This window comes from Lithobates pipiens, unplaced genomic scaffold (assembly GCF_037356315.1).
Source record: "Lithobates pipiens isolate NorthernLeopardFrog02 unplaced genomic scaffold, aLitPip1_a1.2 Scaffold_8, whole genome shotgun sequence".
In the NCBI taxonomy this organism is placed as follows: domain Eukaryota; kingdom Metazoa; phylum Chordata; class Amphibia; order Anura; family Ranidae; genus Lithobates; species Lithobates pipiens.
This window is the reverse complement of record NW_027507903.1, coordinates 104,547,251-104,563,141: the sequence shown is the minus strand read 5'-3', so window position 1 is coordinate 104,563,141 and position 15,891 is coordinate 104,547,251. Positions and strand designations below refer to the sequence as shown.

Genomic DNA, 15,891 nt, shown 5'->3' with positions numbered 1-15,891 from the left:
AATAGCACCGCTAAAACAACGGTAAAGTGGCGCTAAAAATATTGCTGCTTTACTGCTGATGCCCTAGGCGGCTCAGTGTGAAAGGGGGTCTTAAAGTCGAATTCCAGACAAATTTTCTTCTTTGTGGTTTTAGACAGAGTGGGCAAATGTTCAAACCTGTGATATCTTTTTACAACCTGCAAAAACTCATTTCAGGGAGGTGCCCACAACCAAACCCCCAAACCCCCCGTGGCAAAATATTTTTTAAATCCCCTTTTTTCAATATTTTTTCACAGTGCTTCTGGAGAAGGGGGTATGTGGCAGTGGATGGTGTCAGTAGTTTTTTTTTTTTTTTTTTTTTTTATAATTGATTTCTTTACAATTTTATTTATTTAGAATTTTTTCTCACAATGCTTTTTGGGGGGAGGGGGGTTGGGGCAGTGGACAGTGTTGGTAGGGCAGGGGAGAGTAGTGTCAGTAGTTTATTTTATTTTTTTACACTTTTTTTTTTTTATCTTATTTTTTTGGAGGGCTTTGGTGACATGTCAGGGGTTTAAACAGAACCCTGACATCTCCCCTTTGAGACAGACAAAGGGACTGAGGACATTGATTCCCCAGTCCCTTTCCTAGCACCAGAGATGAATGAACTGGAGATAGAGGCTCCTGTTCATTCATAAACTGAGCAAACGGTGTTATCACAGAAGCGATCTCGATCACTGTGTACTAACAGTCGCCCCCCCCCCCCCGCCGCACGATCATTCCGGGAGTTTGCGAGGCGCTTGCGGTTGAGCGGGAGCCGCCGCAGAAATGCAGGAGACTCCAGAACTTCGTGGGAGACTTGCGATGTGTGTTTTTATTGCTCTGTGTTCCCATTTAGGATATTTCACTTTCTGTTTAATAAACCAAGCAGGAAGTGAAAGGAAATCTTCTTCCCAAAGTTAGGAAAAGCACGTGTAACTAAAGCAGATGTCCCAGTGATAGATTATCCCATTTACTTTTGTTCCAGTGACAACAGTAAAAGCTTACATTCTCCTCCCTTTCTGTCCTGGTGATGGCAGTCAGTGAATGTGAGTAAATCTCTCTAATTGAGTCACGCAGATTAGTAGTATCAGCCCCCAGGACCTGGCTGCAGTATGCTCAGCCTGCAGAACATTGGGCTATCCATGGTAAAGGCTGACTGAAGGAGATGTCCAGCACTCAAAGTGAATGTCTGTCTCTTTTCTGCACTGACATTGAAAGTATTGCCATAAAACCTGAATATTGATGCCAGCACACCCCTTGTATGACCACATTCTTGCCATTTTGTATCCAAGCTATTCAAAGTTAAACATTCTGCCTCACAGTAGACCCCATAATATACCTGCTATTATAGACCCCATACGATTATTATTATTCAGGATTTATATAGCGCCGACAGTTTATGCAGTGCTTTACAACATTAGGGCAGACATTACAGTACAATACAATTCAAGACAGGGGGAAGCAGAGCGCCCTGCTCATTAGAGCTTACAATCTAGGAGGGAGGGTCAAGTTACACAAAAGGGTAATAGCTGTGGGGATGAGCTCATGGAGAAAATGGTGCAGTTGTTAGATGGAGGCAGGATAGGCTTCTCTAAAGAGGAAAGTTTTCAGGCGTCGCCTAAAAGTGGATAACTTTGAAGACATTCTGACAAATTGGGGTAGTGGATTCCAGAGGATAGGCGAGGCTCGGGAGAAGTGCTGGAGGCAGATATGGGAGGAGGTGATGAGGGAGCTAGAGAGCAGGAGGTCTTGGGAGGAACGAAGTGGGCGATTAGGTTGGTACCTGCTATTATCATTATTATCCATAAAGTCTCTTCTGTTCCTCGCCGATTTAGTTTGCCATTAATAAGGTCTGACTTTCAAAGAGGAAAAAAGTACAAACAAGAAAATGTAATGAAGGCATCTTTTGGAGTCTGTTCTTGGGCCCCACTTCAATACTTTAAAATGGAGCAAAAGTTCAGATTAAAGTTGCAAGATGCATATATGGTCCGTCATCAGCGTAAAAGATTAAAAGCAACCTTTCTTGGTAGTTATAAGGACCCCTTCATTTTTTTAAATTCTGGGGCTAAGAAGGATTTGGAGCTGAAAGGGGTTCAACATTTTTTTTTTCCCAATATTGATCAAAAACTTCCTGCAACAAGCTTTACTGTGTTTTTGGCATATATGAACGTAGGATTCATTTCCAGCATTTACACAATTAAGGAGTATTGCAAGCCTGCCAGCACATCATTCCTCTGTGTATGAAAGTCTCTTTCCCAAAGATATCACACTAGTAGAAGGGGTCTATCTGACCACAAACCTGTCTATCCTGATTATGTACAGTTCTTATTACGAAATTAATATTAACATGTGATTATATACAGTATATAACTGTAAATAACCACAACAAATATGTGCCATTTTTGAGGGGGTCACATACGGGTTATTAACTTTTATTAGTGGCTTATAAACTAAACATATTTGTAATAACTTTTTATGAGTTATGTGACAGGTGGATTAAAGCATACTTCAAACATACCAATTCCAACCCTCCTTTAAGGTAAAAGTCATAAGAAATGAAATATGTACCATTAGAAACCTTAAGTGACTTTCCTTTCCGCTTATTGCAAGCAATGGAAATGTTAAAAAGAAGGAAGTAACCGCATACATATTTCACAACTGCATGTTAAAGAAATACTGACCCTGATAGCATAGTGAGATATATATAACTACAGAATATTACCAAAAGTATTGTGACACCTGCCTTTACACATACATGAACTTTAATGGCATCCCAGTCTTAGCCCTTGTACACACGGTCGGAGATTCCGACAACCAAATCCGTCTGAGTAATTCCGACTGATTAATTCCGGAAGAGGTCCGGAAGTGATGTTGCATACACACGGTCGGACTAAGTTGTCGGAAAATCCGATTGTACCTAACGTGATGACGTTATTTCGTTACGACGGGACTACGTTCAGGCTAGTAGCCAATAGCTTTGGTCTAGGAATTTGATCTGAGCATGCGAGGCACTTTGTCCGTCGGAGTAGGCTACACATGATCGGAGTATGTCCGATCGGAGCATTTTGTCGGAAAATTTTACCGGCAAGTTGGAAAAATTGGTCCGTCGGATATTCCGATGGAAACAGTCCGATGCAGACCACACACAGTCGGAATATCCGACAAAACGGTCCGATAGGAAACATTCTGACGGAATCTCCGACCGTGTGTACAAGGGCTTAGTCCGTAGGGTTCAATATTTTTCTCTCTTCTGGGAAGGCTGTCCACAAGGTTTAGAAGTGTGTGTGTGTGTGTGTGTGTGTGTGTGTGTGTGTATATAATATATAATATACACACACTCGATAATGTTTACAGGACTCCCAAGTAGTGTACATTACAATTACATACAATTTTGACAGGTTTTCTGGGACACAAAATATTCAGCAGAAAGTTGTGGTAATCGGGGCATGCAGCAGATTGTTGTAGAGATTCCTTGCCCTGCTTTTTCACTCTTTGATTCATCGTGAAAGGTCTCAAAATCAGAATGAGATAAATGATCTCTCTAGAGTGCATAGAATGGAAGAAGCGGTGTAAGCTATTCCCGATTTTTGCCACCAAATCGCTTGCCCTTGAAGACCAATCATTCATACATCTAGTTTGAAATTTAAAGTTCACCACTAAAATTTTGTGCAAAACTGTTAGCTTTCAGAAGTTTTGTTTTGATTTTATGTTGAGTCGCAGGGTCAAATTGACATTTGTTTTAACTGTAGTAACAAGAAAATTCGAAGGCGCGGGATGTACAATTTTTTTTCTTGAACAAATTAAATTCGAACTGTGAATGTGTTTTTTGGGGAAAAAAATACTGTAATGAAACCTGATTATTATGTCTGGAATTCCACCTACATAGTCGGTTTGGCTGAAATTATAGTGGGGTTTCTGAGGAAATTAGTTGATTAAATGATGTCAAGACAGAAAGGTTAGATGAGCAATTTTTCTGAATTTTCATTCGAACAAAAATCTAACCTTTAATGCCCAGCTTTAGTGAATACACTTCATTGGATAACTTACATTAATAAAGATGCAAGTTTTTGGGATAACTTGGATCCCTCTTCAGGCTTTATATAAACACCACTCAATCTCCAAACTTTCTGCATTTCTCTATGTGGCTAGCACTGCACCAGACTCTACTACTACCAATAATTCATACAATTGATTATACAAAACTCAAGTTGCTTGCAGCAAAATGAGAACAATGGGGAGAGTAAAGCTTAGTACACACAATGAGATTATCAGAGGAATGATCTTTTTTTTTTTGCATGCTAGTCTCCATATTGAATGCAACTAGATTCTAAAGTTCCCAAATTCTCGTACGACAGGAAAAAATTCAGAAGTAGTGTATATTGTATAGTATTTTCGGATGAGAACTCTACTGATTAAATGAAAATTGACCACTCTAATATCGTACAAGAAAAATGTTTGTGTTTGTCCCATCGGAAAATTTTGGAAAACAACTGTGTACCAACGATTATCGTTGGAGATTGTGTCGAAAGCAGAATTTTTTTTGTCTGGTTTCTCATTGTGTGTATGAGGCAAGGAAAACAATCCAATGTAGCAAACCTGAAACTCTGGTAGGTTCTAAAGCCTTCTGGATTGTCCTACATTTTGTGCAGGTCTGTACAAAACCGTGAATCGCATGCTTTATCAATATATTAACTTTTACCACATTTTAGTATTCCTTTTATATCCTGATTGTGTGAACAACTGTTTGTCATTGTTAAAAGTAGACTCAATGATCACTAATCTGTCAAAGACAATAAAAAAAAATGTTTAAAATTATGGAAATATTTCTGTGCTGGTATCTTAAATATACTTATATATGACCTATATTCTAAATGCTCTGTCACCTATAGTAGGAAAGTCTATCTTTTTTATGTATACTTGCTAATTTCACTAACGCCACCGTTATTTCACTTAAAAATCTAATGCCAGAAATGTAACTATAATAGATTCATATGAAATTGTTGTCATCTTACCTCTTTGAATTGATTGAATAGTGCCTAGGAGTCATGTTCTTGTAGGTATTCCACTTCAATAACGTGCTATGTACAGCGACAGGACAAATGAATTGTAACTCTGCAAGTCTTCAAATATAAACTGTACAGGTGTATCAATGGCAGGGTTGTAATGCCTTAAGGCAGGCGTGGCTCTTATGTAAACAACTACACTTGTCACTACAGTACCTGTGATGTCAAAAACAATGGTATTTAAAGGAAAACGTATTTCCTTATCTCACTGTTCAAGTATCCAGGTAAAACTGGGTTTAGGGTGTACATTTAAGAAAATACTGTAATGCCTTGATTTTGCACTTTTGGCAGACTTTTACACAAAGCCATGCTACCTTGGCATGTGCAGAGTTCCAAGAACTAAGCAATATTTATTGAAAATTCCCTGCCTTTATTTTTGGAGATAGGTCCACTTTGTTGTCACTAAAAGTCTTGGTTCTAATGACTTGCATATGTATTTAGTCATTTTTTTTGCACTTTGACTTACTTGTAGTATTAGAATCTGGATATAAATCAACAGTTTTCCATTTTTTTTTATTTATTTAACAAAATAAAAAAATATGATTGGATTATTATTCTATGTTGTGAAATTTAGAACAAACATGATTAGGTGTATGGATTCCACCAGTTAAGTATTAACAATACCTCAACAAGGAAATAGATCTGTTTTTGCAAGGCGCCCATGTTTGGATAAAGGTCAGGTGAATCACCATGTAGGGCTGGGTTATAAAAATAAAAATAAATCCAAATTTTAACATCCGCCACGAGTTGTTAAGTTTTATTATTAAAAATCTTGACAAACCATTGTTCTTTCATTGTTCTTTCTGTCAAATAACCGTTTGGCATATTCAATATCTTGTAATCAGTATATGTTACAGGAGATTGTGGCACATGGTGTCATACAGCATGTACAACAGTGATACATTCCTTGAATTAAAACATATTACATTTTCCAGCAAAAAACAGCTGCAAAAAAACAATTGCATATGGTCATTAGTAACAGACATAATATATAGGAAATATATACGTAAAGTATATATCGTATAAACAATCACACCAAAATGTGAGCTATCCTTGTAATTCACCAGATAATTATTTATAAGAGTGTCCACCATACCATACTCTGATTATCGTTTTTGGATAACATGAAGGTTATGCAATTGTATCTACTGTTTCCATGTAGATCTAAATGGAGTAGTTTGGTTATATGACAAAAGCATTCATAAAAGCATTGTTGTTGGACCCTTTGTACTAGTGTTTGTTTCCACTCAGATGTAATTGTGAGTTTTGCTGCATGACTACTGTTCGGTATTGTTTTGGGAACTGGTCTATGGACAAATGAATACAACTGTAATTAGGCTAAATTATAAATATGCTACTATACAGTTTTGCAGAAGGCTGAATCCATGAAGTAAAAGAAGCGTGAGAACTTACTGAAAGAAGATTTAGAAGTATGTAGTGCTTTCAGGTACAAATTCTACTGGTCTAAATGAATAAATAATAATATATATAGGACTACATTGTACCCATACCTTAATAACACGCATAGGTGGGTTGTGTATTAGTGTGTGTATACCTTAATGCATTCTAGCTGTATTGCTTTCTCTCTGTAAACGTATATTCATGGCATTTCAAGTCGGTCTCCCTTAAAGTGGATGAGGTGATTGTTGCCGTATTAGTGCACTCGCGACAGAAACAATTGAGTACTCTCCGTGATACTTTTTTTTTATTTGCATAACACACAATTTTTCAGGACAAGCTTTCAGGGTATGTCCCCGTCTTCAAAGTCCTAGAGTACTGCTCTTGTCCTGAAAAATTGTGTTAGGGCAAATTAAAAAAGTATCACGGATAGTACTCCATTGTTTCTGCCTTAAAGGGGATCAAACTGAAATGACTCATTCGGGTCTGTGTTTTGCTCCTCCTGGCTGCTAAACTGAAAAAGACAGAGGTAATCCTAGGCTCTGGTTTTTAAACCGTTCCCTATTCGCTGCACATAAGAGCATTGGCATATTCAGTGGCTTCTTCTTGTTTGAGTGAGATCAAGGAGGACCTTTAGTTCATTTTCTACACATTTCATTGGTAAGCTAATATTAGGATTGGTTCCTCTCTGGTTGTAGACCATTTATCTAAGCAGAAGGTCTGAAAGTGATTGTACAGGAGTGATGTGAGGTGAAAGGATGGAATACCGTAAAGATGGCACCACCTTTCTGCTCACCCTTCCACCTGAAGCAGACTGAAGGGAGGTACATCATGCACAACTCTTTATAATTTATGGACCCTTTTCTACTGTTCCAAAGTAAAAGGCTAGAACAGGCTAAATATAGACCAGCAGGATTGACTTCTGTTGACTTCTGTTGTATGTAAAAAAAGGGAAGATATAGATATATAGTGGCAAGCAATGTGATCACTATATAAATCAGTCTTGTAAGGCCACATCTAGATTATGGGGTCCAATTGCGGGAACTAAATTGTTAAAAGGACATATGAGGTTTTGGTTCAGAGTTCAGAGTTTGAAAATTAAAGAAAAAAGGAATAGAAAAATCGGATGAGAGGGCAGAAAAATGCTAGGTAGGTACTGTTTTTAGCAAAAAATATATATTTGAGATGCAAATAGATGAACATATTTAGATATACTGAAGACTAGGAAAGAGCTCAGGCGTGTATGTGTGAAAAAAAATATTATAGTGGTCTTGACCAGGGATGAGATTAAACGTGTCTGAACCCGCCTGAGCTATCCCTCCAGGAGGCTGTCAAAATATTAATAATACAATTATGATTGATTAAGGCTATATTTGGACATAAATAATTACAATCAACTTCCCGTGAGTGTCATGGAGGATTCCATTCTCCTCTTTCCTGACTGGCAGCAGTTAAACTGGGTAATTGCTGCTTTTCTGTGGACCAAAGCTGCAGGAGTTTGGAAAGGTTGAACTTGATGGACAATGGTCATTTATTTTCAACCTTATAAAGGTTTGAAAAGAGTACACAGGCGGTCCCCGGGTTGCAAACAAGATAGGGTCTGTAGGTTTGTTCTTCAGTTGAATTTGTTTGTCGGAACAGGTTGTTTGTAAGTCGGAACAGGTAAATTTTTTAAGTGAAGCTCCAGCCAAAAAAAGTTTAAGTTGTTTTGGATAGCATAGGTAAGGGTTAACACCCCATGTATCCTTTGTTCTGCTGTCTGTGTCGCTGTTCAGAAGATTTCACCTCACTTTCTGTCCCTATGACAATTGTATTTTCAAAATTTTGGGTTGTTGTGGAAACAAGGATTGGTGATATAGCTCCAGCGGAGACACCTTTTTCCAGGATAACCCTTACATGAGTGAATTTCCCTTTCCTAGGGGTAGATTTCCTCTCACTTCCTGTTGTCTCCCTCCGTTTGTAAGTAGGAGTCATTTGTAAGTCAGATGTTTGTAACCCCGGGGCCACCTGTATTTGGATTTAGGGGTTCCAATCTATTTATAGGTGTAATATTTTTTTTTCTTCACATCAGACTTCTGTTGAAGTTCCTTAAAGTGTTACTAAACCCACAACAGTAAAATCAGTCTGTATATGCAGTAAAGCATGCTTGTACAGAACTTCTGGAGTCACTCTGCACATGTTCAGTTTGGTGTATATTGTTAGAGAGTTGTATTTTTTCTCTGGGGGGGGGGGCAATCAGCACTGTCCAGCCAGAGGGTCAGGGGTCATACAGCCTCATAGGACAGTCAGAGTAGAAGGAAAACTCTTCCCACAAGCTTTAACTGGACACTGATAGAAGTCACAAGACTGCTATATACCGCTGATGATAAAAGGTATTTAGCAGTTTATATTTACTAAAATGTTTGCATTTCCATGTTCTGTGTACTGTGAGAGACCAGATGAATGCAGGGTCCTGGGTTTAGTAACACTTTAAAACTGAATTGAAAAGTTCAGAAGAGGAAGAGTTGCTTCAACTCAAACACTGGAAAGGGTTATAGATAACCGTAATTGCTCCCTATTAGTCCCGATCTTGTACAGATGGAAGAGATTTTTCTCTTTTAAAGCAGAGATTTACACAAAAAATGAACCTCCACTTTTTGGAACCCTCCCCCCCCCCCCCCCCCGTGTCAAATTTGGCACCTTTCGGGAAGGGAGGTGCAGATACCTGTCTAAGACAGGTATTTGCACCCACTTCCGGGCATAGACTCCCACGGGAGTCAATGCCTCTTCTGGTCCTGGCGTGCTGTCTGCTGGGACACACACGGGTCCCAGAGACAGCGCGGACCATTCCCATTGCGCTGCGCGGCTTGCGCATGCGCAGTAGGAAACCGGGAAGTGAAGCCGCAAAGCTTCACTTCCTGATTCCCTCACCGAGAAGAATGGCAGCAGTCGAGAGCCGAACGATTGCTCAGCCTTGGCTGCCGACATCGCTGGACTCCAGGAAAGGTAAGTGTCCATTTATTAAAAGTCAGCAGCTGCAGTATTTGTAGCTGCTGACTTTAAAAAAAAAATTTGCTGGACTCCCTCTTTCTGCCCCGTTCTGCCTTGCAGTGGCTGTCCTTAACTGGTACATGGAATACCATATAATTTCTAAACTGATGACCAAAAACTCTAAGTAGACTGCTAGCAATCTGCAGGTGTTTCTTACACTTGATAACGTCTCCATGAGTTTCACACTGAACAAGTAGTAATGTTGACACTGGGGTTTACCGCACAAAACCAGCTGAATGAATGATCTAAATCTAATCCAAACATTGCATAATAGATTGATCCTACTGGAAATATGGATGGTTAAGATGCTTATTCCTGTCTGTGTTCTCGTTGTTTTTTGTTCAATAAAAATAAGGGCTTACTTCAGTGTCCAATCTAAGTAAACGTGTAGCGCTACACGTTTACTTAGATTGTACACTTTTTATCTAAAAATATCCATTTGGTTGTGTTAGCAGCTCTTTTATGTTTGGATAGTGCAGTGTTTTCTTTTTTGATTTTTCTGTATTCACTTAAGTGTCCAGCAACATCCTGATTGTTTATGGGTCATATTTGCAGTTGCTTTCCAACAGGTTATGAGCCCATCTACAGCCAAAGTACTAAACACTGCTGCAGATACTGCTATCGTGCACACTGAGCATCCAGTGGTGGTAATTTACTAAAATTGGAGCGTGCAAAATCTGGTGCCGCTAGGCATAGAAACCAGTATGCTTCCAGGTTTTAACAAAATGATGCATTGCTCAGAGCAGTGGAGTTTAGGTAAAAACTGGAAGTCGCAATCTGGGTGCCTAAGCTATAGTGTCCTCCCATCCCCCAAAAGACAAAACCAGTCATTGAGAAAAGACAACTGGCAACTCCATAGCCCTCAAGTATTTTACTTTGTCATACCAGTGAGTACACAGAGAGCGGCAGGCGCGTTTTGGCGATAAGCCTTGTTCACAGCACACATGTGGATAAATATCAAGGATACCTCATCAGTATTGAAATATATACAGGAGTTAGAGTGGAAAAATGGTTACCAGTGGCTTACATTAGATGTAAAATCGTTATATACTCGTGTATTGCCCATGACCTTGCAATCAAAGCTCTCCCATACCATTTGACACAATATAGTATATATGATGTAAAGCTTATAGTTTCTGATTATGGCAGTTGATTTCCTTCTTACCCGCAATTATTTCATGTTCGACCGTGTTTTTTACTTGCAGTGTAGGGGGGACTCCATGGGGGCTCGTTTCTCACCATCCTTGGCAAACCCGTACATAGGTTTGTGGGAGGAGGATTTTCTCTTCTCTGTTACCAACCCATGTGCAGGTCCTATCCTATTATATGACCGATACATAGACGATAGTGCCTCTCTTAATTGTGCCTCTTTGTATCCTGGGTTAACAATAATTGCCTTAATTTGGAATGTAGTTCTAACAGCCATACTGATACTATAAATTTCTTAGACGTAACGTTAATGGGAGATGTCCAGGGTATCGTAACTACCCATACATATCGCAAGGAGTGTGTAGGCAATTCGCTATTTTTAGCTTCAAGTTGTCATCCCATAAATACCTAGTGATCGATTCTGATGGAGTTTACTAGGGCCAGACGCAACTGCTCTACTGAGGAAGCTTTTAATAAAGAATATAATACTATTACATCAAGGCTTGAGTTATGGCAATGTGACAAATGGAATGTTGCTAGAGTAGCCAGTCTGGCCTCAGAGAAAAATACATACCCTTTTGGAGAATGCTGGCCGTGGGAGTTAAAACTAGAAAAGTTGACGTTACTGCCTTCTTCTTGGAGTTCAAGGAAATTAAAAATATTATGCAAAAAACATTTACCTATACTCTCCACAGATAATGATTTGGTATCAATCATTACGACAGGCTGTAGATTTTCAAGCCGTCGTGTTAAAACATTAGGTAATATTCTGTCTCCCAGTCTTTTTGAGTCTGGCAGACACAATAAAACCCGGCTTAGCACTGTGGGATCATACATTTGTGGTAACAACACATGTCGCTTTTGCAGTAGACACTCAAGAAAGCATAGGACAGATGTTTCGTGTGCCACTTGACGAGAATTTTCTATCTGTGATGAAAAGAATTGTGGCACGGACAATGTGGTCTATGCCATTGAGTGCAGAAAATGCAATAAACAATATGTAGGCTGTACTTGTAGACCATTAAGAGTAAGAGTTAGTGAACATTTCCATTGGGTATCTTATAACGGTGACAAAAATCTATATAACGCATACAAACATTTTAAGTATGAACATGGTGGGAATATGTAATCCTTTTTCGTTGATAGGTTTGGAAAGAGTTAAAACGTTTCCTCGCAGTAGGGATACACACCGCCAAACGAGAATACCCAAGGGAATGAATCACTGTTACGATGTAACATGCATTTCTCAAATAGTTTTCCCCTTCATATTTTGATGTATGTGCATTTGTATATTTCTATGTATATATTTTGAAGATACTTTTCAATGGATGTATTTTTCTGCTCTATTACATATATATCAACATGGGATTACTCTATTTTATTTCACCAGGTGTTGTGTAAGCTATTACTTCCTACCCTTCTTCTGTCAGCGTTACATCTGCTGACATTTTGTGATTAATCACTGATAGGTCAATCAAATGCGTTAGTAATTGTGACAGACTCACCCGGGACAGAGGCTTTTGGAGAAGACTGAATGCTAGCCTCTTGATTCCAATTATGGGCCCTGGAATTTGGGGGAACGGTTCTCTTTGTGATCTGTATGCCTAGGGACCCTTGCGGTGGTGTTACTTTAGATTCAGATCCATGTTCCCCAAGACACACAGACTCTGGGGACCCTGTATCAGCCATATTATAGATCCGTCATAGTAATTGAAAGAGGGGAGGAAACCATTCTTGATGTTTTTGTGTGTGTATATATATAATGTGTGTGTATATATATATATGTATATGTTCATTTTATTTTTCACATGTGTGCTATGAACAAGGCTTATTGCCACTGGCTGACACTGGTATGGCAAAATAAAATACTTGAGGACTATGGAGTTGCTAGCTGTCTTTTCTCGATGACTGTCGCTTCCAGGTTTCATTCTCAAAGCTTAAAGGGGTTGTAAATGCAGTAGGTTTTTTATCTTAATGTATTCTATGCATCAGCTGCCCTCCAGCACCCCCTAATACTTACCTGAGCACTATCTCCCTCAAGCGATGTCCACAAGGGGCTTGGCTGTATGAGACGCTCCTCCTGATTGGCTGAGACACAGTAGTGGTGCCATTGGCTCCTGTCAACCAAAGTCAGTCAACCAATCAGGAGAGGGGGCGGGGCTCCATGTCTGAATCTGAGTCTGTGACTCGGCTTGGGTGCCCCCATAGCAAGCTTCTTGCTATGGGGGCACTCAACAGGAGGGAGGGGGTAGGAGCAGCCAAGAGGGACCTGAGAAGAGGAGGATCTGGGCTGCTCTTTGCAAATCCACTGCACAGAAGAAGTAAGTATAACATGTTTGTTATTTTTATAGAAAAAAAAACAGACTTTACAATCACTTTAATTAAACAATCTGGAGATAGAAGCGGAGTGACTACCATGCACAGTTGCACCAGATTTTAAATGCACAGGTTTTAGTAAGTTTCTGCCTATGCGTCCCCTCACACATACGAATTTACAGGCGTTTTGCTGCTAAAAAAAAAAAGTCATAAACTTATCTAAATGCATATTTACACATGCTTGAGTGTTTATTCATTTCAATGGTCAGAATAAAATATTCTGCCCAATAAAGTGAATGGACATCCAAGCTCTTAATGTGCCTAAATTCATTTGCAAAAACATGGTTTGTGGCGTGATTTCTGACGCTGCTTTTCTCCTGCCAGGAGAAAAGTGTTTAGGCAACCTGGAAAAATGTCCAGTGTACATGGAACCTAAATTATTTTATTGAAGTTGATGTATTGAAGATGAACATGGTAAAAGCTATGCACATGGAACACAACCACAGGAGATATAATTACATTCAATAAAAAAAAAAAAAAAAAATTTAAATTACATGCATATGTTCGAGAACAAAACCGATACATACATGACAAACCCCTTGTATATGCATGCATGAATCTTTTAAAATGACTGTACTTTTAAAACACATCAGCTCTTTATAAAAATATTAAGAGTTACCAGCAAACATAATTGAAAACACTGAAAAATCACTAATTGAAAAGCATATTGATAAGAGGAGATTAAAGGGGATATGATCACCAGGTATAAATATATAAGGGATCCATATAGTGAACTTGGTGTTGAGTTATTCACTTTACGATCAACAAAGAGGACAAGGGGGCACTCTTCACGTCTAGAGGAAAAGAGATTTCATCTCTAAATACAGAAAGGTTTCTTCAGAGTAAGAGCTGTGAAAATGTGGAATAGACTCCCTGCAGAGGTGGTTCTGGCCAGCTCAGTAGATTGCTTTAAGAAAGGCCTGAATTGTTTCCTAAATGTACATAATATAACCGGGTACTAACATTTATAGGTAAAGTTGATCCATGGAAAATCTGATTGCCTCTCTGGGATCGGGAGGAATTTTTTCCCCTGCTATAGCAAATTGGAGTATGCTTTTCTGGGTTTTTTTTCACCTCCCTCTGGATCAACTGTGGGTGTAGGATTGTGTATATGGGATTGTATGATATTTTTTATGGTTAAACTAGATGGACTTGTGTCTTTATTCAACCTAACTACGTAACTATATGTAACAAGGACTGAAAAGAAGGTAGGGATCTGCTCCCCTTAATTTTAGATTCAATTAGCCTGATATACTACAGAATACAGACATGCTGTTGCACCTATCTGTTTGTGAACCTGGCTGACCAATCAAATAACATTAACACAGTGTGAATGATGTGCATGGAGGTCAGTACGAACATGAACAGTATATTCTGTCAGTAAATGTGTATACAATATATGGCCAATTCACTAACAAAGGTGTTTTTCTTAGTAGTCTAGGTACCAAAGTCCCAAATGTAAGCAAGATAAGTAGCAGTGTACCTTAAAGAAACCCCCATTTTTATTTTATGTTCTGGGAGCGTTTTGGTATCTAAGCTAATCTGTCTTCATATTATTATTATTATAATACATGTAGCGCCGGCTCCTGAAGAGCACGCAATGTATGTTTTGAAATTTAAGTTACACCTAAACTTCAGTTTTGGTTTGGGTACAATTGTTCTAAATTTTGACCTCAGCATCAGTCTGACTGGACTATAGGGTGTTCAGCCTGCCCATAGGGGCACTGTCTCTTCTGGCAGGCATAGAACAACATTCTGGTTGGGTACTTTAAAGTTACTTTCTCTCTGAGCCCGGGCAGTGGGAGTGTCACTCTTGCTGTGTTTTCTGGGAGAGGGTACTTAAGATGCGGATGTCACGTGGTTCGGGGTTCCGGTTCAGAAGTATGTTCTGACTGTTCCTCCTGAGGAGCCCCCAGGAAGGCTATGGCCTAGGGTGCAGATCCACCCGACTTTATGTCTCGGGGCTGGCTAGCCTGAGGCAAGGAAACTAAAGAAAGGATTTCGAGGTGGTCCGGTGCCGTCTCCGGTCACGGAGCGGCCCAGCAACTTCGTAGATATCCAGGGGAGGACTCTTCAGAAAAAGGCCATGTACGGGTTGGCTTCTTAGCAAGAGCCCGGTGAGGCTGAGGGACCTAAGTGAATCCAGTTTCCTGGGTATCGCCAAGCCGGCTGAAAGATCCAGGTATCACATGAGTGTTCTACAAATTCTGGTTTCTTATATGTTGTACAACAACGTCTGTGGCAGAGACTTATTCCTACATGTTCTACAACAACGTCTGTGGCAGAGACTTGTTCCTGAGTTAAGCACCTTGTTGGCTGCTAGGCCTTGTGAGAGAGGGACTATCCAACGTAAGTGAAAATCCAGTTGTGAATGGCTATTCTCTGGATCTAGTCAAAGTAAGAAAGTCCTTTATTATCGACTTTGACACTTAGGCCGCGTACACACGGGCGGACTGTCCGTCCAACTAAGTCCGTCAGACAATCCGACAGACAGTCCCTCCTACTTTTGAATGAACGGACTTGACCACACACGACGAACAGACAGTCCGCTGAAAGCTTGCGCGATGACGTGTACGGCACGTACGACGGGACTAGAAATACGACGTCCAATACACTGCAATGCAACCTTCGGCCGTGTAAATCCTTTCTGAGCATGCGCCATACTTAGTTCGTCGAACTAGCCTACTCACGAGCGGACTGTCCGCTGAAACCAAGTTTGGACGGACAATATTACGGAAATTCCGAAAGACTTAGTCCGCCAGACTGTCAGCTGAAAAAGTCAGCTGAAGCCCACACACGAGTGGATTGTCCGCTGAAACACGTTTCAGCGGACCAAGTCCGTCAGACAGTCCGCCCGTGTGTACGCGGCCTAAGA

At 39.8% G+C, this 15,891-nt stretch overlaps 2 protein-coding genes across 5 annotated transcripts in view; one reads left to right on the top strand and one right to left on the bottom strand.

Moving 5' to 3' along the window:
• Positions 1-5,152, bottom strand: part of LOC143963016 (uncharacterized) — an 82,568-nt gene extending 77,416 nt beyond the window's left edge. The window contains exon 1 of the mRNA XM_077472557.1: positions 5,013-5,152. Within this exon, the coding sequence (XP_077328683.1) occupies positions 5,013-5,047 (35 nt within the window). The 5' untranslated portion in view covers positions 5,048-5,152. The remainder of the gene's footprint in view (positions 1-5,012) is intronic.
• Positions 1-15,891, top strand: part of LOC143963018 (long-chain fatty acid transport protein 2-like) — a 252,239-nt gene that overhangs the window by 6,949 nt on the left and 229,399 nt on the right. The window lies entirely within an intron of this gene.